Source organism: Myotis nattereri, assembly GCF_964212035.1.
Source record: "Myotis nattereri genome assembly, chromosome: 3".
NCBI classification, from domain to species: Eukaryota; Metazoa; Chordata; class Mammalia; order Chiroptera; family Vespertilionidae; genus Myotis; species Myotis nattereri.
The window spans coordinates 207,876,670-207,900,808 of NC_138077.1; the positions used below are offsets into that span (position 1 = coordinate 207,876,670).

The 24,139-nt window shown below is 55.2% G+C and overlaps 2 protein-coding genes across 3 annotated transcripts; one reads left to right on the forward strand and one right to left on the reverse strand.

The window, feature by feature from the left end:
* The first annotated feature begins 768 nt into the window (after positions 1-768).
* On the forward strand, positions 769-12,030 carry CASP9 (caspase 9). Of its 2 annotated transcripts, none has more exons than XM_081087362.1 (9): positions 769-960; positions 2,858-3,224; positions 3,570-3,604; positions 4,466-4,642; positions 5,083-5,172; positions 5,255-5,402; positions 9,579-9,758; positions 10,349-10,458; positions 11,225-12,030. In XM_081087362.1, exons 1-9 carry the CDS (start codon positions 829-831, stop codon positions 11,315-11,317), a joined length of 1,332 nt encoding a protein of 443 aa, XP_080943488.1. In that variant the 5' UTR covers positions 769-828; the 3' UTR covers positions 11,318-12,030. The 2 variants fall into 2 exon arrangements, with proteins under 2 accessions (XP_080943488.1, XP_080943489.1); XM_081087363.1 differs by having other exon boundaries at positions 771-960; positions 4,535-4,642.
* Positions 12,031-12,511: 481 nt separating this feature from the next.
* LOC308516411 (chymotrypsin-like elastase family member 2A) lies at positions 12,512-23,603 on the reverse strand (the record flags this gene model as incomplete). The annotated part of the gene is made up of 8 exons (XM_081087364.1): positions 12,512-12,529; positions 15,638-15,790; positions 16,794-16,939; positions 18,862-18,998; positions 20,899-21,027; positions 22,149-22,246; positions 23,235-23,323; positions 23,564-23,603. The coding sequence occupies 8 exons, from the start codon at positions 23,601-23,603 to the stop codon at positions 12,512-12,514; spliced, it is 810 nt and encodes a 269-aa protein (XP_080943490.1).
* Positions 23,604-24,139: the final 536 nt, after the last annotated feature.

Genomic DNA, 24,139 nt, shown 5'->3' on the forward strand with positions numbered 1-24,139 from the left:
CAGACCTTGGCACAGACAGGATTGCAATAAATATTTGTGGAATAAATGAATGAAAGGGGCTGAGGTTTTGCTGCTCAAGAGTATACATTCTGAGAGCGTGGACTTGCAGTCAGGTTCCAGTGTAAATCTTTCCCGCCTCTGCCACTCACTGCCTCTGTGATTGTGACCGGTGACTTCACTTCCTCCAGCCCCAGCGTCCACATACGTAAAGGGGGGAAAATACTTCCCTGGTAGTACGGTAGTCAGGGACAGATGAGGTAATGTGATGTAAAGTGGCTGGGACTCCATAAACTGGAGCAATTGCTTTTCAAATGTGGAAATGAGCGGTGCAAACTGGCGGTTCCAAAGAGTAGATTTCCATCCGTGTTTTTCCTCTGTGGGCGGGAGGAAAGATGGGAAGAGCAGGGAAGGGAAGGGGAGACCGTGTAAGGTGGTCTTGGTTGGATGAGACGCGAGTTTGGAACTGAACGATGAGAAACGGGCAGCGGGGCGGCAGGTTTATGGTTTTACGGGGGGCAGAGAAGGGGCCTCTAGGGACAGACCGTGGCTCCAGGCACAGCAGTGACTAGCAGTGTGACCCACTCCAGGCCTCTGTAAAAGCCAGAGGTCTTGGGGGCCAGCCGCAGCGTCGCGGGTGTGTGTTTGGGGCGTGGTTTGGCGCGGGGGGCGGGGCAGGGCTCGGAGGCGGAGCCTGGAGGTGGCCGGGCCTGGGGGCGGGACCCCGGGGGTGAGGGAGAATCGGGGGCGGGTCCCGGGGAGGGGGCGGGGCGCGGTGGCGGAGGCCCGGAAGCTGACGGAGGCGGCTGGGGTCCCAGCGGTCTGCTCGCCATGGACGAAGCTGACCGGCAGGTTCTGCGGCGGTGCCGGGTGCAGCTGGTCCGCGAGCTGCAGGTGGCCAACCTTTGGGACGCTCTGCTGACCTGCGAGCTCTTCAAGCCCGACATGATCGAGGACATCCAGGTGCGCCCCGCCCCCTCCCAGCCAGCAACCCCCCCCCCGCCCCCCGCCCCTGTTCCCTTGCCGGGCGCAGACTTCAGTCACGGATGGGGACGGAGAGGCCGCGCGGAGAGAGTTGCTGGAGCCACAACGTAACTTAATGGCCGAGAATCCCCCTCCGTGCCAACCAGTACCCCACCCCCTTTGGGAAACGGTTGTGGGGAACCTCGTTTTTCTTCCCGGCAGCGAGCCCACTGCATTCATTGCTGGTAAAGCCATCCCGCGCCTTCACACCAGCGGCTGCAGCGCTGTGCTTTGGCCAGCAGGAGGCGTGTTTGTTTCCCCTCTAGCATGGAGGTCCACAGCATTATCCACTTGGGGGACAGATCGCCTGGCACCCTGTCCCTGGGCAGGTCACCCTCTTTGAGCCAGTTTCTTGGGCTGTGAAATGGGGACAACATTAGTACTGCCCTGCGGGCTAAATGAAATAACGCGTGTGAAACAGCAGTGTCAGCCACAGACTAGGGGCTCACGTGTTGGAGTTGGCTGTGCCCTGTCCTCCTTGGCCAGCCCCTCATGTGTTAAGTTTATGTTTTGTAAGGGGTTTTGGAGATGAACGGCCTTATGCAGGTAGTGGAGGGAATAATAAAGTTGAACATTGGAGGTTCTCTTTAAAAGCACTTTCTTAGCTGCCGTATTGGACAGCGCAGACAAAGAACATTTCCATCATCTCAAAATGTTCCCGTGGGCAGTGCTGCTGAAGGACCTTGAGGATAGGGCCGTGTCTTATTCCTGTGGATCCAGAGGAACTTGCCCAGGGCTGGGTCTCAGAGGACAACCAGCAGATAACCAGTATCTTCTTGCTCCCACTCCACTCCCTGTCTCAGTGACCGGCCTCTTCATCCCCACACCTGTCAACCTTAACCATTTCTCCATCTTCACCGTCCACCCAGATCCTGTCCATTCTCCTTCCTTATTTCTGTGGTCTGCCCTCTCACTGCTCTCTTCCACCTTTGCCACCACCCGACCTGGCTGTGGCTCACTCCCTTCATTGTCCTCCCTGCCTCCAGGGTGAATTTTCTAAAAGGCAGATCTGATTCTGTCACTCCCTTCTTAAAACTCTTGCGTGGCTTCTCACAGCTTCCTTGACATGACCACACAAATGCCTCATCCCTCACTACAGTTCCCCATCCCAACTTACATTTTCTATTTCACACTTACTTTTTTTTTCTTTTTGTTAAGGCAACACATATGTATTTTCTTGCCTTTTTGGCAGTCAAGGATCCAAAGTGAATCCTAAGTGGTTAAAATAAAGGTGTCAGCAGGGCTGCTTCCTTCTGGAGGCTCAGGGGAGAATCCATTCCTTCGAGAGGCTGCCGGCATTCCTTGGCTTGTGGCCACATCACTTGAGCCTCTGCTTCCATCATTACATCTTGCTATTCATATCCTAATATTCTCTAGGGCAGCGGTCGCCAACCAGTGGTCCGGGTGGTCCGTGAGGTCCGAAAGGTTGGCGACCGCTGCTCTAGGGCCTCAGCTAAGGTCCCCTGCTGGAAGACTTTCTGACCATTGAGGACTGAGTTGGATGCCCCTGTACTCTCCCAGTCCCTTGTGCTTCCCCGGGGGCACATCTCTCTTTGCTGTGTCATTATTGATTTATCTGTGTGCAGTCCCCACATGATGTTTGCTCCTTGAGGACCGAGATTGTTCCCTGCTGTATTTTCAGCACTTGGCACAGCCCTGGGCACATAGTAAATGCCTCTAAAATACTGAATGAATAGATAAGGAAAGGCAGGCTCAGTTTTTGCCCATATGGCTGATTGTTTATAGATTTATGCTATCTGGGAAATAGGGGGACAGGGTGAGAGTCACAAGAAAGTGTGTGAGTAATAAATAGCGCCATGTGTTTCTGTCCAAACAGAGGGCCGGCTCTGGGTCTCGGCGCGATCAGGCCAGGCAGCTGGTCATAGATCTGGAGACTCGAGGGAGTCAGGCCCTTCCACTGTTCATCTCCTGCTTGGAGGACACAGGCCAGCAGAGCCTGGCTTCACTGCTGAGAGCGAGTAGCCAAGCAGCAAGGCGGAATCCGGAAGCCATCAGACCCCGGGACCTCAGGCCTGTGGTGGTCGGACCAGAGGAGCTAAGAGTAGTGAAGCAGGATCCGTCGAAGCTGACCCCAGGCAGACTCACTCCAGTGGTGTTGGGGCCAGAGGAGCTCTATCCACAGGTTCTCAGACCAGGGGTGCCCCGGCCAGTGGACATTGGTGCTGGAGGATTCAGTGATATCCGTGAGTACTGAGAGAGGTGGGCGTGGCCATTGGTACAGCCAGGCAGGCTGAAATTCAGAATTTAATTTTGGTTTTGCCTTTCTGAGTACTCATAGGGGATGGGTGGAATATTTTAATTTTGGGAGCCCCTCCTCTGAAAAGCATGTATTCTTTTCTGAATGGGTACTTTCAAATGACTCGTCTTCTGCGTCACAGATTCTTTCTTCTATTTGGTCAAGTCTGAGATTGATGTTCTCTGTTGCATTTATTTTATTTTATTCATTGTATTCTTCAGCTCCAGAGCCCCTGGCCCCTCCCCTGTTGGACCTTGACATTCATGTGTTCCCTCTTTGTCTCTCTCTCCAGGTTCTCACGGGCGACGGAGGGGAAACGCTGATTTGGTGAGCATTCATATGATTTGGGGCCAGTTGCGTTGGCTTTGGGCCCTCTTGCTCCTTACTCCCCAGGCCCTTCCCTGCAGCTGTGTCGGGAGCTCAGGGAACCCCGCCCAGCTGGAGAGAGGGTCCCGGTCCCAGACCCCTACAGCTTCCTGACTCCGGCTCAGCTCTTTCTGGAGCAGGTTGGCCCACCCTGCCCTTTCCTCATCTGTGACGTCAGGGGGTCAGAATTGGCTGTGGCACCCACCCCAGGCCGAGTCACTCCCTCGCTCACTCACAGCGTTTATTGTGTGACTGCTCTGGCCTCTGTGCTGGGATACTTTATATGTTTCTAGGAAGAAATATATGAGTAGAAAGAGTGCTACATACCACAGACAAAATGAACAGGCCGATGGGAGAGAGGATTACAAGGGAAATGCTGAGCCTGGGGAGGAAGTGGTGTCAGTGCTCCGAGGTGGGCCTGGGCACGAGCCTGCCCACAGAGTCACCCACATGATCCTCAGCGCTCCCCTGGACTGGGCGGTCTGTAGGTCCTTTGGGGGTGCGTGCCTGTGGGGTTGGATTTCTAAGCTAGCAGCTCCCACCCCTGAGCACGGTCGTGGGAACTGATCTCCCCACTTTGAGCGATTTGAACATCACACCTAGTGCTCCCCTCGGTCTGCTTTGCAGTCTGTTTGCTGAGCCCTGCGATGCTGGGCGTAGACCCCGCTGTTCCTTCAGAGGCAGGGCAGACCCCTTTCCTGTCTCACTGCTCCCGATTGCCCTTTGCCCACCACCCGAGTGAAACCCAGGGGCCGCCTTCCCGCCTTCCCGCCTGGTGAGAGCAGCGAGACCCCAGTTTACGTTGGTCCCTGGGCTTGGCAGGCGTACGTCCTGAACGCGGACCCCTGTGGCCACTGCCTCATTATCAACAACGTGAACTTCTGCCTTCAGTCGGGGCTCAGCACCCGCAAGGGCTCCCACGTGGACTGCGAGAAGCTGCAGAGATGCTTCCGCTTGCTGCACTTCGCAGTGGAGGTGGAGAGCGACCTGACTGCCAAGGTGAGGCCTTGTCCTTGCAGAGAGGCGGGCGAGGCGGGGCGGACTCCCTGTGAGGGACCCTGAATGCAGGCGACTCCCCAGGACTAGCCCTTAGGTCTGTTGGACCATGAGAGGCAGTGTTGCCCAGTGGTTTCCAGTTTAGGTTCAGACTCGGAGAGCCCTGGGTGGAGGACTGGCCCTCCTGGTCCTTGCGGTGACTCCTAGGCCTCAGTTTCATTGCCTACACAGAGAGCACAGGATTCGCCTGCCAGCGTCGCTGTGAGGATTAAGTGAACAGTGCCCAGCAGCACCTTTGCCCCAAGAATGGTGGCTGCTGTGACTGCTACGCGTGTCATTACTCCCATGTTGGCCCTGGGAGCAGGGAGGGTGCTCTGCCCAGGTGCCCAGGATGGGGACCTGATCCGCCGGTGTCTGGCTCACCTGCACCCTTCTCTCTGCAGCAAATAGTCCAGGCTCTGATGGAGCTGGCGCGGCGGGACCACGGGGCCCTGGACTGCTGCGTGGTGGTCATCCTCTCTCACGGCTGCCAGGTAGGGGCCTCAGCTTCCCGGGCAGGCTGTTGGAGTCCTCCCTGGCTTCTTGGTTTTGTAACCAGGGTTCTTGGTCTTCTAGGCCAGCCACCTCCAGTTCCCGGGGGCTGTTTATGGCACAGATGGGAGTCCTGTGCCCGTGGAGAGAATCGTGAACATCTTCAATGGGACCAGCTGCCCCAGTCTGGGAGGGAAGCCCAAGCTGTTTTTCATCCAGGCCTGCGGGGGAGGTAAGCAGGTCCTCAGCCTCCCTGCGGGAGAAGCGGGTGGAGAAGGAGCTGCCGCCTGCCTCCTGCTCCATCCAGCCCCCCACGATATCCAAGGGGTCTCTCCAGGCAGGCACAGGGCCCAGACATGGTCGCTGTTGTTCAAGCGGCAGCACCTGCATCTGGCGAGAGTAGGTGTCAGCTCTGTCCAGCCTTTCGAGGTCTCAACGCAGAGGTTCCTGCAGCGTTGGCACCTTCAACGCCAGAGACTTGACAAAAATAAACCAAGTGGCGGAGAAAGAACAACTCCTTCAGCCCTGGCCGGTGTGACTCAGTGGGTTGGAGTGTCATCCTGTACGCTGGAAGGTTGCGGGTTTGATTCCCGGTCAGGGCATGTACCTAAGTTTCGGATTCAATCCCTGGTTGGGGCATGAAAGGGAGGCAACTGATCGATGTTTCTCTCTCACATTGATGTTTCTCTCTCTGTCTATCCCTTCTCCTTTCTCTGAACATGTCCTCGAGGGAGGATTGAAAACAAAAGAAAAAGAAAAAACTCCTTCGTTTTCCTTGTTGTCATTCTCCTAAGCTCCCTCAACCAGATCTCCTTCCCACTACCCCCAAGAAAGGGAGGCCAGCTTTCTGGGAAAGTTAGTTAGCCTGTCTTCCAGCTCCGTGCCCGCCCCAATACCCATTCTCAGTAGCACGGAGGATCTTTGCCATGTCTTCGGACTCCTTAGTGGGGCCCACAAGGCCCTTGGTGATCTGTCCCCGGCCACTTTGCCTCCCCAAGCCTGGCATGCTGTGCCTGCCCAGCGCCGCTCAACCTTCCCGGGCTGCCACAGGCTCTGGCCTGCCCCTCTGCCTTTCCTTGTGCCATCCTCTGCCTTGTCTCCTGGCCAACTCTTGACCATCCATCCTTCTGGTTAAAACTTAACTGTCACCGCCTCCAGGAAGTCTTCCCTGAACACCTGCTTCCTCCAACCTCAGGGTTAGCTGGCTCTTGTGCTCCGGCCGCTCCTGTCTTTCCCTGTCACAGCACCTTCTTCTTCTTCTTCTTTTTAAAAATATATTGTATTGATTTCTCACAGAGAGGAAGGGAGAGGGACAGAGAGTTAGAAACATTGATGAGAGAGAAACATGGATCAGCTGCCTCCTGCACACCCCCCACCGGGGATGTGCCCGCAACCAAGGTACATGCCCTTGACCGGAATCAAACCTGGGACCCTTCAGTCTGCAGGCCGACGCTCTATCCACTGAGCCAAACCGGTCAGGGCTCACAGCACCTTCTTGTGTTGAGACAACCTCATGCCCTGGTCAGCTCTCCCAGGGCAGGGGCAGGCCTGTCTGCCCTACAGGCGGGTCCTCGCCTGGCACAAAGCTCACAGTTTGGTTGCATCTTATGTAGATTCTAATTATTTGAACTTGAAATAGAAGCATATAAAAATATCTGCGAGTGAAATCTGAAATAATGGAGACTCCCGCCATGAAAAAACAAACCCAAACAACTCGCTGGGAAGACCAAGGTTCCCGCGCTGGAATGCAGCTGCCTTGGGCGGTCTGGTCCCTGCGGAGCCCCCGCAGGTGCTTGTGATGACCGCTGTGGCCACACGGGGGCGGCCTGTCAGCTGAGAACAGAAATAGACATGTCCCCATCTCAGTGTGTCTGGCGGGGTGTCCTGTTGACATGCAGCAGAAAGTCTGTCCTGGATTCTGGTTGCTGTTTTAGAGCTCCCTGTTGTTACAGTGTAAAACCATTTAAAAATCCTCTAACGCTCTTCACGGAGAGGCAGCGCGGGCACCCGGGCGGAAACCCGCGTCCAAGTGGGGAACTTGGGTGTGGAGGGTTGGTAAGCAGCATGGTGCACGGTGACACCGCGTGGCGATGCACGGGGCGGCCGCCGAGGGCCTCCCTGTTGGAGCTCCTGCCGAGAAGGCAGGTGGAGGCGCGGGAGGCTGCAGTGCTTGTGGGTTGCAGGTGCTCAGCCAGCAGGTCCTCTCCCCACTGCATGTTCTCGCTGACGGGGAAGGAGTTAGTCCTGCCCCCGGGGAGTTCTGCATTTGAGATAGGACCGTATGAAAGTATCTGTGAGCGAAATCTGATCGAGCCTCCTTAAGAACAAAGCTGTGCATACAGCGCGTAACCCGGGAGCTAGGCTTTCGTACCAGGTTTGTAGAATGAGGGTGACACGTGAATACACACGGCTAGCGTCCCCTGTTCGACCCACTCATTTCTCCCCAGAGTCCCCTCTCGGATCCTATTGTCTCTGCTCCGCTTTTCACGGGCAGTCCCTCTGCCCACCTCTGTCTCCTTAGCCAGTGGTTCTCAACCTTCCTCATGCCGCGACCCTTTCATACAGTTCCTCATGTTGTGGTGACCCCCAACCATAAAATTATTTTCGTTGCTACTTCATAACTGTAATGTTGCTACTGTTATGAATCGTAATGTAAATATCTGATATGCAGGATGTATTTTCAGGGGTCACGACCCACAGGTTGAGAACTGCTGCTAGGCCATTCTTAGTCATCCCCCACTGTCCACTGAAGTGACCCCCGACCACCACACCTGGCTCCCCAGGTGGCCCTGGCCGCAGTCCCACGTTCACATCGCAGGTCCCTCCCCTGGTCCACTCAGGTCAGTCCCAGATTCTAGAATCTCAACCAAGAAAATAACCAGACACAGCGACCTGAGTAAGCTGCAGTCCAGCTTCCACACCCTCAAGCCCCCTTTGCAGGTGTGGGGGCCTCCCTGGGGCACAGCATGGGGGCCGAGAGGCAGGAAGATATAAGGCAGATTCCTGGCCCCTGCCCATGAGCTGTGAGAACCCAAATTACCAAGTTTCTGAGCTTCAGCCGTGTGGGGTGCGGGGTCAGCAGATGTTGGAGTGGCTGTTATGGGGTTGCCAGAACCATCGCTGTCTCATCTTTGTTCCTGCAGATGGGACCCCAGCTTCCTGGGTGAGCTGTGACCTCCTTGCTATTTCCCACCAAAAACGAGCCACCCAAACCGCTGGCCGTTTTTCCCACCAGGACTGTCCTCCCGTCTCACATCGGAGGCTGGGTCCCAGGCCCCTGCTCCAGACACCCTGCCCTCAGGGACCCTCTGGGCCACTCCGCCTCCGCCTCTCTTTCCTGAAGCCCTTTCAGCTGCCTTCTTTCTGTGACCGGCGTGTTTTACTTTGCAGAATGTCCTCAAGGCCCGTCCAAGCTGTAACACGCATCAAAATTTCCTTTCCATTTAAAAAAAACATATTTTTGATTTTTTTTATAGAGAGGAAGGGAGAGGGATAGAGAGTTAGAAACATCGATGAGAGAGAAACATCAATCAGCCGCCTCCTGTACACCCCCCACTGGTACATGCCCTTGACCGGAATCGAACCTGGGACCCTTCAGTCCGCAGGCTGACGCTCTATCCACTGAGCCAAACCGGTCAGGGCTCCTTCCCATTTGTAAGGCTGAAATACTATGACTTGTTTTCTTAATGACATAAAACTTGCTATTTTAACCATTAAGTGTACAACCCAGTGGCATGGAGGACATTCGCATCACCACCATCTAATTCCAGAACTTTCTCATCACCCCAAAAGGAAGCTCCGCCCCAGTCCCCGCCTCCTCCCAGCGCTGGCGACAGCGAACCTGCTGTCCTCTCTGGGGATTTGCCTGCTCTGCACATGGAGTCGTATTCCGAGGCCTCTAGTGTCCGGCTTCTCTCACTCCGCGTGCTCCCACGGTTCACCCACTTGTGCTGTGGACCAGCGGAGGCTCCGTTCCTTTCTGAGCCTGAGCACTTCCCATCCGACGTCTCTGCCACATCTCATCCAGCCACCTGTGGATGGGCACTTGCGCTGTTCCCATCTCTGCCTGTTGGGAATAGTCCGGCTGTGACCCTTTGGGCACACGTTTTCCTTTGGACACCTGCTTTGAATTCTTTTGGGTGCACACCTTGTAACTTTTTATAGCTGTTTTTTACATTATAGCTGCATCTTTCCACCCTCTGCCCCCAAATTTTACTTAATGAATGTGTAAAACGCTTGTCATAGACAAAAGTAAAACTTCTGTTTCAGTTTCCAACGTGTGTTTGCCCAGCACGGGAACCCCACTCCAGAGGGAGCGGGCGGTCTTGGGCTGGGACAGGCGACATGGGGCCCGAGCTGTGGTCTGTGTGTTTCAGTGACGAGTGCTGTCTGGTTTCGCTCCCTGCAGGGCAGAAGGACCATGGGTTTGAGGTGGTCTCTGCTTCCCGTGAGGACAGGGCCCCTGACGGTAACCCCGAGCCAGACGCCTTCCCGTTCCAGGACCACCCCGGCAGCTACGACCAGCCGGACGCCGTGTCTAGTTTGCCCACACCGAGTGACATCTTCGTGTCTTACTCCACCTTCCCAGGTGAGTGCATCCGCCAGGGGCCCCCCATCGGTCCCAGAAGCAGCTGTGAGAGAAAACACCTGGGCCTGAGTCTCCGTTCCCCTCTACCCACCTGTGTGGCCCTGAGCAAGTTACTTCACCTCTCTGAGCCTCGGGTCCAGGCAGGCGAGGCGCCGGGGATACAAAATTTATGGAGGAATGCGCCCTGGGGCTTGTGTGCCTCACCGAATCCTGGCCTCGCCTCATTTTCTCATCTTTAAAGTGGGACTAAGGATCCTACCTGTCACGGGGCTTCTCGAGGTGACTGGCACGTCGCTGAGCGCAGTGCCCGGCACGTGGCAGGTGGGGCAGGAGTTAGTGTCCTTCCTTTCTGGTCCCTCGGAGGAGTCACTTGACTTCTCTGAGCCTTGGTGTCCTTGTTGGAAAGCTGGAATCCTAGCCAACGCCACGAGGTGGTGGTGAGGATGAAATCAGATGGCACGCGGGACAGGGGAGTGGGACAGGCGCAGAGCGGTGGGCTGGATGTGTGAATGGGTCAGAGTTGGGGGGGTGGCGCCTGCATGCATGGGGCGGGGTGGCTCCAACAACGCCCGGCCTTTCTCCTTCCCAAGGTTTTGTCTCCTGGAGGGATACCAAGAGCGGCTCCTGGTACATCGAGACCCTGGTTGGCGTTTTGGAGCAGTGGGCTCACTCGGAAGACCTGCAGAGCCTCCTGCTCCGGGTGAGCCCCGCCTCTGGGGAGGAGAGGGGAGGCTGCTGGGAGGGCGGGGTGCTGGGGGGAGCACGCAGGCATAACACCTTGGCTTGCCATGCGTCAGTGCTTTCACTTCTCTAACGCGAGATGTTACTCCCTGTGGTGACATTGGCCCCTTATGCCAAGGGCCACATCCTCCTCGGCTTCTCCGAGGTCCCAGGCTGACACCTTCCGCTCCCCTCTCTCTCGACGGAGCCCGTCCTCAGCACCGGGGTGGGCTGGCTCAGTGGACAGAGCATGGCACCCCGAAGGCAGGTCGTGGGGCTGTCCCTGCACCCTTCGCCCCACTGCATGGTCCTATACCCTTGACCCTCCAGAATCATGGCTCCTCTTTAGGGTGAGGCCCCAGCGAGAGAGCAGGGAGGATGTCCTGATAGGCCCAGCCTTGATGAGTGAGGTCCCACTCAGAGCACTGGCTCCCTTCCAGGGTCCCAGAGCGCGTGGCCCGCTCTGCTCAGGTGTCTGTGCCGTGATGCAGGGCCCCACGTGCCATGGGCAGGTGAACTTGGTAAGGTTTGGATTTGGAAATTTTGAATTCTGAGTTTTTTTTGAATTTACGGTTGAGATGCTTGTTCTGTAACCACCCCCAGCCGCCCAAGGTGGCTGCAGTTGAGCCGTTTAAAGGTGTTTCCTTAGGAGACATGCCCCCACCCCTCTGGGATTCCAGAAACGGAAGGAATTCTTGGTTAGATGGAGAGAACTCACAGAGCTCCCCGTGGTCGTGTTTTCACAGGTCGCTAATGCTGTTTCCGAGAAAGGCATTTACAAACAGATTCCTGGGTGTTTTAATTTCCTCCGGAAAAAACTCTTCTTTAAAACTTCATGACGCCAGGCCCCCGACCCTGCCTGACCCTTTACCCCCTAACCTTCCTGCTCCCCGCCCGGTGTCTGCCGAGGCCTGGACTTTCCTTCAACTCCGGCTGTCCCCTGTGGAAGGATTTTGTAGCCGTTGGGGGTCTGCTCTTTCTCAGCTGGTGGCAGACAGGCTCTTAGCAGCTTCCAAGTTGGAGACAAGCGACCGACGATGGAGGGAGAGGAGCAGAAGAATGCCATGGACGGTGTGTGGCTTTCCCCCGTGGCTGGCTGCCTGGCTATCGACCGGGTCTGATCCTTGTATTTCCTCTAGAGCAGGGCTTCTCAGCCTCAGCGCCTCTGCCAATTGGGGCCAGACACTGCTCTGCTGGGGGTGGGGTGCTGTCCTGTGCGTGGTAGGATGTTTAGCAGCATCCCTGGCGTCTACCCAAGGAGGTGCCTGCGGTGACATTTGCCCCGACTGCCAGTCGCATCTCTCTCTGGACCGTGACAACCAAAAATGCCTCCAGACATTGCCACATGTCCCCTGGTGGGCCCCCACTTGCGAACCACTGAACTGTGGGGATGTTTTAGCTACGCACAAACCAGCATCTCTTAGAGCAGCGAGTTTGGCACTACTGGGGTCTGAACAGCTGCCCTCTGTGAATCTTAAATGAAGTCTTAAAAATTATTAATTTTTCCTGCATTGCAATGTCCTTAACAAAATAAACCTCAGGTGAATATGGACTCTCTTGTGCCTATTTGCCCCCTCATTTTGCTTCAACCGTTTGTTCTTCCTTATAAAGGAGACTTGATTTTTTCAGAACATTTCATTTGACCCCCACCCCTACCCCATCCCAGGAGGTGGCTCAGGGAGGTCAGGTGACTTGTCCAGGGGAACCCCGTTAACCCGTGGAGAGACCTGGCCACACCCGGGTCTTCTGAGTCCAGCCTGCGCCTCCAGGGGCCTTCCTGGCCGGAGGACCCTGCGCTGCAGGGCGGCCGTGCTGGGGACAGGGACATGATTGGCTGGCCACCCCAGAGAAGGCCCCAACCCTGAGGTCTTTTGAATGATCCTGATCTGGCCTCTTTTCTGCTTTTGGAGCCTTGGATGTGGGGCTGGTTTGCTAATAAGACTCTCACTCAGGTGTGATTCATGTTGTTGTCACTTTATTATTTTCCTCTGGGGCCTGTCCAAGTTTGAAACAGTGCTGGGAACTTCTGGTGGTTAGTTATTTTCCATCACCTGCAGGACACGTAAGAAAACAAGCAGGTTAACCCAGCAGAGCAGAGAGCTGCACGTGGCCAGCTTTCTCCTCCAGGCTCTGCGCTGCTCGGTCAACCAGAGGCGGCCGGGGCGGAGCCGCGCTCGCCCGAGGAGTTCTGGTTATCACAGCTTTCCACCGACCTGCGCGAGAACGCCTACAACTGATAGCTTTTTGATTCCATGTGTTTCGCAAAGGGTTCGGGAGCCCTGAACTCATTAACAGGCACTGCGGTTTGTGTAGCGCTGCTGTTGCCTGTTTTCCGAGGCGGTTTAGCCGCTTTCTCTGAAACGTGTTCACGCGCCACCCATGACCCGGAGATGCTGCTGGATGGCTGGAGCAGATGCGCAACCCGTGTGCAAGAAGGTGTCCCGGATGTCCCTGCGGCCGTGTGCGGGTGGGGACCAGGAAGCGGGGGGAAGCTTCGTTCGTTACAGTCACACTATGGGATATTAACTTAGCTGTTCCAAAGGATGCCATAAATATATGTGCTCACGTGTAGATGTGGTTTGGTGTTAAGTGAAGAAAACCAAGTTGCAGAGCAGTATGAAGAGTAAAATTCTATTTTCGGTTAGAAGACAGTGTGTATAGGTGGACATAGCCTAGTCCAGAAGACGGCTCTGTTAGCACTGATTATCTCTGGGGCGGGGGTGGATTGGAGATGAGAGACAAGGGGACTATTACTATATTTTTTCCTTCCTTTTTTTGGCGTATTTTTTTTACTTGATATACTCCTCTATTGTTTTAATGTTTTTGTAAAGAGTATGCATCACCTTCTAAAGTAAAAATAAAAAAGTGGTGAGCGCTGAAGACTCATGTGTTGCTGTCGTTCAGTGAACATTTGTTGAAACGGTGACTGCCCTCGGCCACCTGTCTCCTGTCACTTTCCTGCTCCTGCCTTTCCATGGCAACCTCCTGACCTTGACACCTGTCTGGGTTTGTCTGGGCTGGTGCTCCCAAGCGCCTGTGGGTGACACCGGGCGTGCCACTGGGCCGTGACCGCTGCAAGGGTTCACCAGCCTCTGCAGCTGCCGGGCAGCCTCCACCAGGGGGACAGCTGGGTGCTTGGTTCTGCCACTCCTGGAACCCGTTACAGGCACATGTGCCTGCCTGGCTGCTGTCCCGTGAACCCAGGACCGCTGCCTCGCTGCCTGCAAAGGCTTACTTTCCCGTTGATCCCCTCTGACATCTGGCCATGCTTTCGGCTGCGGCCTCCTCTGTGGAGCTTGTGTCTGTCCCTGGGAACAGCTGATGCTGGGACAAAAACTCAGGACAGTTTCCTTTGGCCTCCGCTCTGGGCCCTGAAGGTGCTGCCGGGACCAGCTGCCCGAGGACTCACATGGCAGCGGGGCTGGGAAAGGATCCTGGGACGTGTCTGGGAAAAGTCCTCTAAGCATCCTTCCGTCCAGCCGGTCTTGGGCCAGGCTGCTTTGAAATGCTGGTGACACTCTAAAAGCCAGACTCCAGTTTTCCTCTGCCAAAACGGAATCGTGGCTTTCCCCCAATGTACCCAACACAACACAAAACAAAGACAAAAGCCTACCAGTGAATAGCCACTCTGTTCCTGATTTTACTCTTTTCTCTTAAACAAACTTGCCTGGAATCCCTGGTGTCTGTGACACTTGTTGGAAAGCGGTGCCAGCGGCAGACGGATGAGCAAGGAGCCGGCGAGCGTGAATGGGAAACTTGGAGGCAGCCACCTGCTTATTTTGACGGGGCCCGTCTGATGGCGTGTTTCCCCCTGTGACCACATGCTCATGGCTGTGGTTTCATATTTGGTTTCATAACAGTGTCACTTTGAGTCCGTTGAATAGTTTTTGAAAATTAAAATAATGAAATCGGATGCCAGCTTCCCCTTCTGTGGGGCTTGGCCATAAACACCCGGCTCCCACTTGCTCTGGCTCCTAAACCCACAGGGGAGTCCTGGTCACATTCAAGTCCATTTCACAGAAGAGCCAACTGAGGCGAGGGTGATGCCAGAAGGCGGGGAAAAGTGCCGCTAATCAACATGGAGTGTCTTCCCTCCCAGCAGCCATCACTAGGCACAATGCCTCCTCCTTTCATGCCCCCAGGTTCCCCAGGCCCAGCTTTTGTTTTTGTTTTGTAATCCTCACCTGAGGATATTTTTTTCCATTGATTTTAGAGAGAGTTGAAGGGGGGGGCGGGGGAGGGAGAAACATCGATGTGAGAGAGACACATCGATGGGTTGCTTCCTGCACTCACCCCGACCAGCGCGGGGATTTGAACCTGCAACGGAGGCATGTGCCCTTGACCAGAATCCAACCCAAGACCCTTCAGTCCCAGGACTGACGCTCTAACCACTGAGCAACCGGCCAGGGCCAGGCCCGCCTTTCTTGTGATAACTCTTCCCTTTGGGGCTGCTCAGACCTGCTGCTGATTATAACCCCACTTCTTCCAAGATTGGTGCCAGTCTTTTAAAGAACAATTTTTATGGTCATTATTATAAATGCATGTTCTTCATTAAAATAGGAATTGGGCTGGCGTGGAAGCTTATGAGGTCCTGGTTTTGAGCTGCCAGGAGACAGCTCTCTGGGGACACATTCACTATAACAGTGAGACCAGCTGAGTCCCATTCTCCTGGCCTGTTCCCATCTAAAATGGAAAGTCCCGCCTCCCAGGAAACCTCCAGTCCTGTGCAGAGCGAGATGGTTGTCACCTACCCTCTGCACGGGGGTGGGAGTGGGGGTTGTTTCCCATGATTAAGACTGTGGTGGGTCTCAGCCCACCAGGCTTTGGTCTTTGCAGATAAACACGCTGATAGCATTGGAAGGTGGGGTCTGGGCTGACACACAGGTAAGCAGACACAGAACACCCCACTAATCCTGAGGCACCCACTCTTAGTGCCGGAGGACTGTCCTCTGTCGTCAGTCTCTACGTGCATTTTCACGTCACTTCATCCACACAGAAACTGTGGGGCCCGTAGGGGGCCGCGCAGGGGTTGCCCAGGTCTGCGGCCTCCTCTAGGGGCTCCGGCCTGGCTCTCAGGGGGAAGGAGGGGGTCCTCCAACCCTAGATGGAGCCAGGTCCGGAAGGGCAGGCCCCGGGGCCCGAGGGCAGCCGGTGCTTACCGAATGGATCCAGTCGATGTAGTTGGAGACGCGGGTGAAGACGGAAGGCTTCTGGTAGTAGTTGCAGCCCAGGGAGGACCCGAAGCTGACCACGCCGTGCACCTCCCACTGGCCGTCGTCCTTCTGGCAGTTCAGGGGTCCTCCGGAGTCTCCCTGGGGAAGGCGGGGCTCTGTCAGGAGGGCCTGGCAGCTTGGGCGGGTCTGGGAGGGGGAGGGGCTGCCCCTAGAGACCCGGGTTCCCACGTTTGCAGTATGTTTATATTGTTCCGCCACAAGTCGCCATGGTCTCCGACCAGCTGCCCTGTGGCACCTCACAGCTCAAGGTGGCACCATAATACCAACAAGAACGAGCCTTTATTCTTTCTGGGTGCCTGGACCTGAGCCAAGCATTTCCTACTCCTCATCTCATGGATCCTCACCGAAACCTATGCGGTAAGTGGTGTTAGTATTCCCATTTCACTGACAGGAAATACGGAGGCCCCAGAGGTGGTGACTTGCCTGAGGTTGTACAGGCAGTAAGGGAAGGAGCAGAGACTGCGTCCCACAGTTAGAATGGCGGGCGCTCAACCACCACCGGCCATTTCCACCCATGGTGAGGGACCTTGCCGGGGGCTGGTCTGCATGGGGCAGCGTGTAGGGCACAGTGTGATTGGCAGGACATGTGAGGCTTCTTGCTCTGCCCTCACTCTGATACAAGGTCCACCCCCTCGCAGTTCCTTCTGGTTAGGACACGGTCTCCAGGAAGGCTCTGTAGCAGCTACCATAAGGGGACACACTGGGCCATGAGTGCAATTAATTCAACAGATAAACCCGAAGTCACTTAGAAAGGCCCTAACCCAGACCATTCACCCCTTGGCTCCCTTCCGACACAGAGGGGAGAATATGAGAGATGAGGTGATGAGAGACCCCAATGAGACCCAAGGAAGGACCTTCCAGCAGTGAGGGGAGCGAAGGGAGGGGGTGGATACTACAAGGAACACCTCAAAACATCTTTTCTGGAGACGACAAGGATGAAGGTCAGGGACAGGAATGTCTGGAGTTGTTTCTGGTGCTTCTGCTGGCAGGAAGGGGGCATATTTTAGGGCCCCCGAGAACCTCTCCCCACCCCCAGCCCCATTTCATCGTGGAGGGGCTGCACTCGACTTTCTGCACTCACGTTGCAGCTGGAGATGATGCCATCACCCCCAGCACAGATCATGTTGGTCTTCACAGAGCTGCCCCACCAGTCAGAGCGGGAGCACGTGGCATAGTCCACAACCAGCAGCTTTCCCTGCTGCAGGATGTCAGGAGTAGCCCCGTTGGCTGATGAGGCAAGAGAAGAGAGAAGGCGTTACAGGGACAAAGGGACTGCTAAGAATTAAGGAAGTAGTAGACGCCTGCTGGGTTTCCTGCCCAGCCCTATCTTCTGGTCACTCTGACTTCCCATCCATTCATGGTTGCAAGGGGATCAGCCATGTTTGTTTATCCTGTGTCCTCACAGTTGATTGGTTAGTGTTCTGGCCACTGATGATTGGTTCAGGGGTGAACAGCTGACTCAACCTCAGCCAATGAGCTCCTTCCCTGGGAATTTGGGACTAGAACTCAGAAATCCCAGGCAGAGAGGTTGTAAACCTGGGAGCGGTTGGCAGTGGCTGCCATTTTCCTCTAGGGAGAGAAGAATGAAGTAGATCTACCAAGAAAGACATTTTGAGAGAGGGTTTCTGGAGTTTTTTAGTCTTCCAGCCCCTGATTCTCTCCTGTTCCTGAAGCCTGGCTGTGTCTCTGTCCTTGGTTGAGACTGGCTATTTTCATGGGCTTCTATCACTTAGCTTAAATATAACAGTGAACCTCCTGGCATTTCGAGCCCCAGTTGGGAAAAATATTCTAATGTGGTTAAGATAGGGCCTTCCTAATGGCCCCTAATGATACTGTCACCATCACCTCCATTACTATTATCACTGCTACTTATGGCAAGGATTGATAGTATTATAATTCTACACCTGTGCTTTATTAGGCTTTTCAAAACATGCTAAACCTCACAGTAAATGTATTTTCCTGTATGACAGACGGGATCTTGAAGCTGAGAGAAGTTAAGCAGCTTGCCCAAGACCACTGAATAAATAATTAACACGTATAATGTTTTACAATGTATAAAGTATTGTCATATCTCTTTTGTCACCTCTTTTAATCTTGCCACCTGTATTTCCGTTTTGCCAGATGCGGAAACTGAGGCTGCAAAGTGGCTTGGCCAGGGTTACAGAGCTCACCCACAGAGCTGGTACCGAGAGCCAAGCCTGTGGACCTTTCCCTGGCTCTCGCTGCCTCCGGCGAAATGCATTCTGCCCCGGTGCTTTCTGGGTAAATGAGCAAGAGGCTGTGCTGGTGACGCCTCCCCTGCTTCTCACTTCTGCTGAGTTTCCCCGTGTCCTTGTTTGTGCACATACGCCCGTCCAGGGGGCGGTGGTAACTTATTTGAGTGCATGTGTGTTGATGCACCTCTGGGAAAATACCTCACTTATACTAATGGGTTTATGTCATTATGAAAGGGACAGTTACCTGCGTGAGCCTTCCAGACCTCTGGTGATATGACAAGGAAGGCAGGTCCTCTGTGTCTTGGGGCCTACCATCATCGGCTTTCTGACCCTGGAGTTTATGTCAAAAGGAGACTCGAACAAAGCCAGGTCTGAGCAGTAAAATCGGTGGCACGTGGGACAGGTAAGTTTGATGTGTGGAGAGAGGGTGTGATGAGGGCGCCAGGGACGTTTGTGAGGCCTGAGGTCACAGGGTGGATGCTGTTCCGGACTCCGGCCTTGGGCCACACAGAGAAACTTCTTAGCCAGATGTCATGTGGTCACCATTACCCTCATTCTGTCACAGTGACATGACAACTATCACACTGCCCCTACTAGGTGCCACCCACTGCCCTAAGTGCTTTACCTCCTTCAGTCACTCCCCAGGTCCCTGTGATGTAGGTGCTGTTATTATTCCCATTTTACAGACGAGGAAACCGGGGTATGGAGAGGCTAAGTCATGTACCCAAGGTCACAGAGCTAGCAAGTGGAGGAGCTGGGGTTCGAACCCAGGCAGCCTGACTGCTTATCAGTCTATGCTATCCTGCCCCTCCCAGGAGAGCCAGCATTTCTCCCAGACGCCCTGGGATGAGAGTGTGGAGAGAGCCCCTGGTTGGACAGGGGTGACACTGCTTCCCTCCCTCTCAACCCTTGGGGCTCCCGGCCCCCACTTACTCTGTAGCCTTCCCCAGCCTGTGACGTAGCAGGTGTAGTTGTTGGGAAGGATTTTGCCGGCGGGAGGGAGGCAGCCCAGCTGGATCTTGTCACTCAGGGGCACAGGGCTGGCCAGTTTGAGCAGGGCAATGTCGTTCCTGGGTCGGAGAAGCGGGAGAGCGTAAAGAGAGGGCTGACGGTGCCTGTCCTCATTTCACTCCTGGCGTGGCCCCTGCTGGAACCGCTGAGCCCCTCCCTGGCCAGCCTGACTGCGAGGCTTCCTTCTGCCAGGGCTCCGAGGGACTGGGGAGCAGCTGCCTCTAAACCCCAGGTTGCATTTTTGTCTCTGGTGGAGCTTGGAGCCCTGTACTCCCCCGAGAGCCTTTCAGGGGATTATTTAGAACAGGGCGGGCAGGGAGGTTTTGTCTTGCAGTGTCCACTCTGATGGCTCAGTCATGGCTGCCTGCTGGGCCGTGTTGACAAGGACACATGCCCCGATTGGTGATGTCTGTCCTGACCATCTCCTTCCTGGGTTCAGTGAGAAAACGGCAGGAGATGCTCGGATGCAAAGGCCTTCTGCCCTTACTCCATGCTCTCCTCCCGCCTTGAGCCTGCCCAGGCTCCTCCCTACTCTCACGCTCTCGTCTAGGAGACGGTTCGTGATGAGCAGGTGCCTTTTCCATGGTGGCTGCAGTGGGATCTCCCAGCCCATTTGCTACGAGGTGATGTAGATGCTCTGGCCATCAGGAGGTGGGGTCTGGGTTTCTCCCCCCTGGATTGACAGGGGGCCCGGGGCCTGTAATGTGGAGGAAGTGACAACCAGGTGACCTTGAGTCTAGGACGTGAGAAGAGATGTAGCTTCCATCTGGTCCTCGGGGCCCCTGTGCTTGGAACCCAGCCTCCGCCACAAAGAAGCCAGGCCACACGGAGGCCACGTGTGGAGGATCTGGACGACAGTCCCAGCCAACAGGGGCATCGACCCCCAAGGGCGAGGGAGGAAGCTCTGCATATGATGCAGCTAATCCCAGAGCAGCGAACTATGCGCCTCCGCTGGCCTGCCCCTTGAGAGCAGGAACGGGCAGGAGCGAGTGGTGGATTCTGCAGGGGACCTTTTCCTGCCTCGCTTCCTCCTCCTCCCCTTCCCCAGGAAGTCTGGGCCACCCTCCTCCCAGGACGCTGTCTAAGTGCTTTCCATACAGTATCTCATCTAATCCTCACAACAACCCTAGAGGCAGGCCCTGTTAGCGAAGAGGAAACCGAGGCACAGAAAAGCTGAGGAACCCAGGCGGGGTCAGCAGTCATCTTTCATACCTGAGCCACCAGGCTCCAGAAGCTCAATTCCTAACCACCACCCCGCACTGCCCCACTGCCACCCGCATGCCCTGAGCTCCCTGCGACCTGGCACGGTGACCTGTGCCCCTCTGTGTGTCCCGCACCCAGAGTCCAGTGTCCAGCATGGCATGGTACATGGTGGGTCAGTAGAGGCTTGGGGTGGGCATAGGATGGCATCTGACCATCTGAGAGGAAAGGGGGGATAATGACTGTGGGCGTTGGAGAGCTCAGACAGAGACCCTGGTCATCTGCCTGTGTCCATCACCCCCAGGCTGTCCCCGCAGGCTCTCAGGGTCTCTTTGAAAATGTAAAAGGCCTTGGAGGGAGGGGTACAGGGTGGGGGAAGGCAGGAGACACCGTGTCCTACTCCACTGAACAGTCATGGGGTCTGCAGACCCATCCCGGTGTTCCCAGGGATTGGCCTGGAATCAATACCTTGTCAGTGAGTGCCCGGGGGGGGGGGGGGGGGGAGGGGCCCACAGGGCATCTGCGGCTTCACTGGCAGGAGACCCAGGGGGCCCTGACCGTCTTTGACTCTCCCTCCCCCAGTTCACACCCTCATCCCAGGCATCTTTGGGGCTGGCTCTACTTCTAAAGGTCATATAAAGGTCAGAGCTTTCCCCCCCTCCCTACAGAAGGAACAAAGGAGGGGGTGCCTTCTGGGAGACACCCTCCTGTCTGTGCCCCTGCTGTCCCCGCCCCCAAGTGTGCCCAGACAGGAGGTACCCTTTGGAGAGCTGGCTGGAGTTCCAGTCCTTGTGCACCACGATCTTGGAGACCTTGACGGCCAGAGAGCCACGCTCGTCCACGGAGAGGCTGTGACGGCCCACCACCACGCGGTAGGTCCTGGAGGAGCTGGGAGAAGGGGGGCGAGCGGAGAGGGTCAGCTCCTGGCTGTCTGGTCCTGTCTATGTCCCCCTCTCCCCCATGGGCAGGGACACCCCAATGCACGGTCTCCAGAAGCCTGGCTTTGGATAATGCTGGGATGGGCCCAAGTATGCCACTAGTTGGCACTTGGGAATTTTTCTTCCCTGGGGCAATTGGTTAGTTATCGTATAACATAATGACTATAACTATAGAAGCATGATAACTAAACGATACTAACGATAAACTATAATGTAAAACAAAAGTTATAGTAAACTCTATGTTACTATGGGGAAATGAGATGGGCACAGAGAACTCAGAGTCATTTGCCCTCAAGGGCATTTTTCAGTTTAATCTCCCAAACCTCTCATTTTCAGATGGGGAAACCGAGGCTCAGAGAGGAGTGCCTGGTCCAGAGTTTGACAGCTAATTAGCGAGAGTCTAGAACTCGAAGCCAGGACTCCTGACTCTCAGGCCTGTTATTCCCCCCACCACCTCCTAAAGCTTATAACTTAGGTGAGGAGAAGGCACCCCTCCAGGCAAGGAGAGAGTCATACCAACCCAAGGCCAATGCCACTGGGCACCTGCTGGGGCGCGATAAGCAGAGGTCTTAAGGACAGGATAAGACAGGTGGACAATGAATGCCAGGGAACCTTTCTTTCCTGTGGGCCTTTGTAATGGAAACAGTTGGAGTTCATTGAGCACTTACTAAGTGCCAGGCCTGTAACACATTTAATCCACATGAAATTCTGTTACCTGCATTTTTCTGTAGGTGATGGTTTCGAGGCTTGGAGAAGTCATTCAAATTGCTCAAGGGAACCCAATTCCAGATCCGGAGGCCACACCCAGTACCCCGGGAGGGCAGGAAATGAGTCCCCCTCCCCCGCAAACATGCCTGCTCAGTGTCCTGCACAGGGCACTCAGGCCACCTATTGATCCATCAGTTGCCCAGCAGACCAAACTAAAGGTTGACGAAAGCTTGTTTCTTGGCCAGGCAAGTGGATATTTGCAAGGCTCCTTTATACAGGGGGGCTCAGGGCCCTGGGGCTGAACGCTGGAGATGAATGCTGGCTGGCGGGGTGAGCTGCTGGGTGTCTTGGAACAGCACTTACCTGATGCAGTGGGCAGCGGTCAGGACCCAGTTTTGGGCCACCAGGGTCCCTCCGCAGGTGTGGCGCCACTGGCCATTGGAGCTGAACTGCAGGGAGACCTGGGGAGAAGCATGGGTGCTCTGGTAGCCAGAAGAACTGGGCCTCCTGCTCTTCAGCGTCCCATCCCGCATCCCTGAGAGCAGGGCCAGGGCCAGGTGAGCCAGGCACTCATCTCAGGTGCGAAATGTAAGGGGCACCAAGAAACTCAGGAATCAGGATCAATAACATTTTAATGCAACATTAAAAATTAACACAAAATATCCATGTTTCTTCTTTGCCCAGACCGTCCAGTGTAAAATCCAGATCTGTAGAAAGGTCTACAAAGCTCTACATGACCGCCTTCACCTCATGGGCTCCCACTCCCCTCTGCTCTAGCCACACCGACCTCCAGGGCATGGAAAAGTACACCGAGCCCACTCTACCCCAGGGCCTTTGCACTTGCTATTCCTCCTGTCTGGAAGGTTCTTCTCCCAGGTATTAGCACAGTTTTCTCCTTCACTTCCTACAGGTGTGTGGCCAAGGTTACCTTCTCCAGTCCTAGCTGGTTTGGCTCCATGGACAGAGCAGACTGGAGGGTCCTGGGTTCAATTCCAGCCAAGGGCACATGCTCGGATTGTGGGCTCGATCCCCAGTGTGGGGCGTGCAGAAGGCAGCCGATCAGTGATTCTCTCTCCTCATTGATGTTTCTATCTCTCTCTCCCTGTCCCTTCCTTTCTGAAATCAATAAAAATAGATTTTTAAAAAGATTATCCTCTCCAGGAAACCTCTATGACCACCCCGCACACGCATATGTGCACACTCATGTCCCCACACTACCTGTGCTTATGGACACGCATATGTACGGGTAGTTGGATGGGGCGGCTCCTTATTGCAGCTGGAGAAGGTACCCCTTCCTCTACCCTCCAAGGTTGACCAAGGCCACAGAAACATATTTTATTGGTGAATTTTCTCATCGTTGCCAGTGCAGTAGACCCCATGGTGGAGGGCACAGGGGTGGTGTGAGGGGGTGGGGGCAGGGGGGGAAGAAGTGGAGTGCGGGCGACTCACCTGCCAGGGCCAGCTGTTGGGCCTCACATCTTCACCGCCAACCACCCTGGGCAGATGGGGCAGGTAAGTGGGGAGCCCACAGCTGAGAGCTGTGCAAAGAGAAAGGGCTGTGAGTCCAGGAAGCAGTGACCCAAGTAATCTCACCTACACTTGTTGCTTCCCCCAACTCCAAAGAGAAGAGGCCATAGAGTCCTGCCCTTTGCTGCCTGTCCTTGGGATGTCACTCCAGCTTTCTTATAACCGGAGGGCCGAGCCCAGTGTGGGCAGGGGAGTCCCGTTCCCAATCCCACCAGGGGACTGGGACAGTGCCTCTGGGTGGCAGGGCTTACCTCCAGCCACCAGTGCAGACAGCAGCAGCGCCCTGATCATGGTGAGTCCGTAGGAATCCTGGACTTGGCTGGGGCCCTGGCTTTATGAGCGGTCTTATCGGCCGGAGATAGACCAAGAGTGCACAAGGTGGGGATTTTCTCAAAGCCCAGTGGAAAACAGGGCCTGTGTTCAAATATTGTTTTTCCATTTTCTCCCATCTGTCACCCTGGAAATACCTTGGGAAAAGATGCCAAAGGTGGATATTGAAATATGGTTTCAATCTGCTTTCAAGAGACTGTGTTATGGGCTGGGGAAGAAGAAAAAGATGGGTTGTTGGTCCTTGGAGTCGAGTTTTCAAAGACAAAGCTGGCATGCTGAACGAAAAGCATTCTGGGCAGTGGTCCTCCATGGAGCTGGTACTGCCCCCCACCATCCAGGGGGCATTTGGCAATGTCTGGAGACATTTTTGATTGTCATGGCTCAGGAGGGGTACTATGGGCATCTGGTGGGTAGAGACTAGTCCAGCCGTGGGCAAACTACGGCCCGCGGGCCGGATCCGGCCCATTTGAAATGAATAAAACTATTGAAAAAAAAGA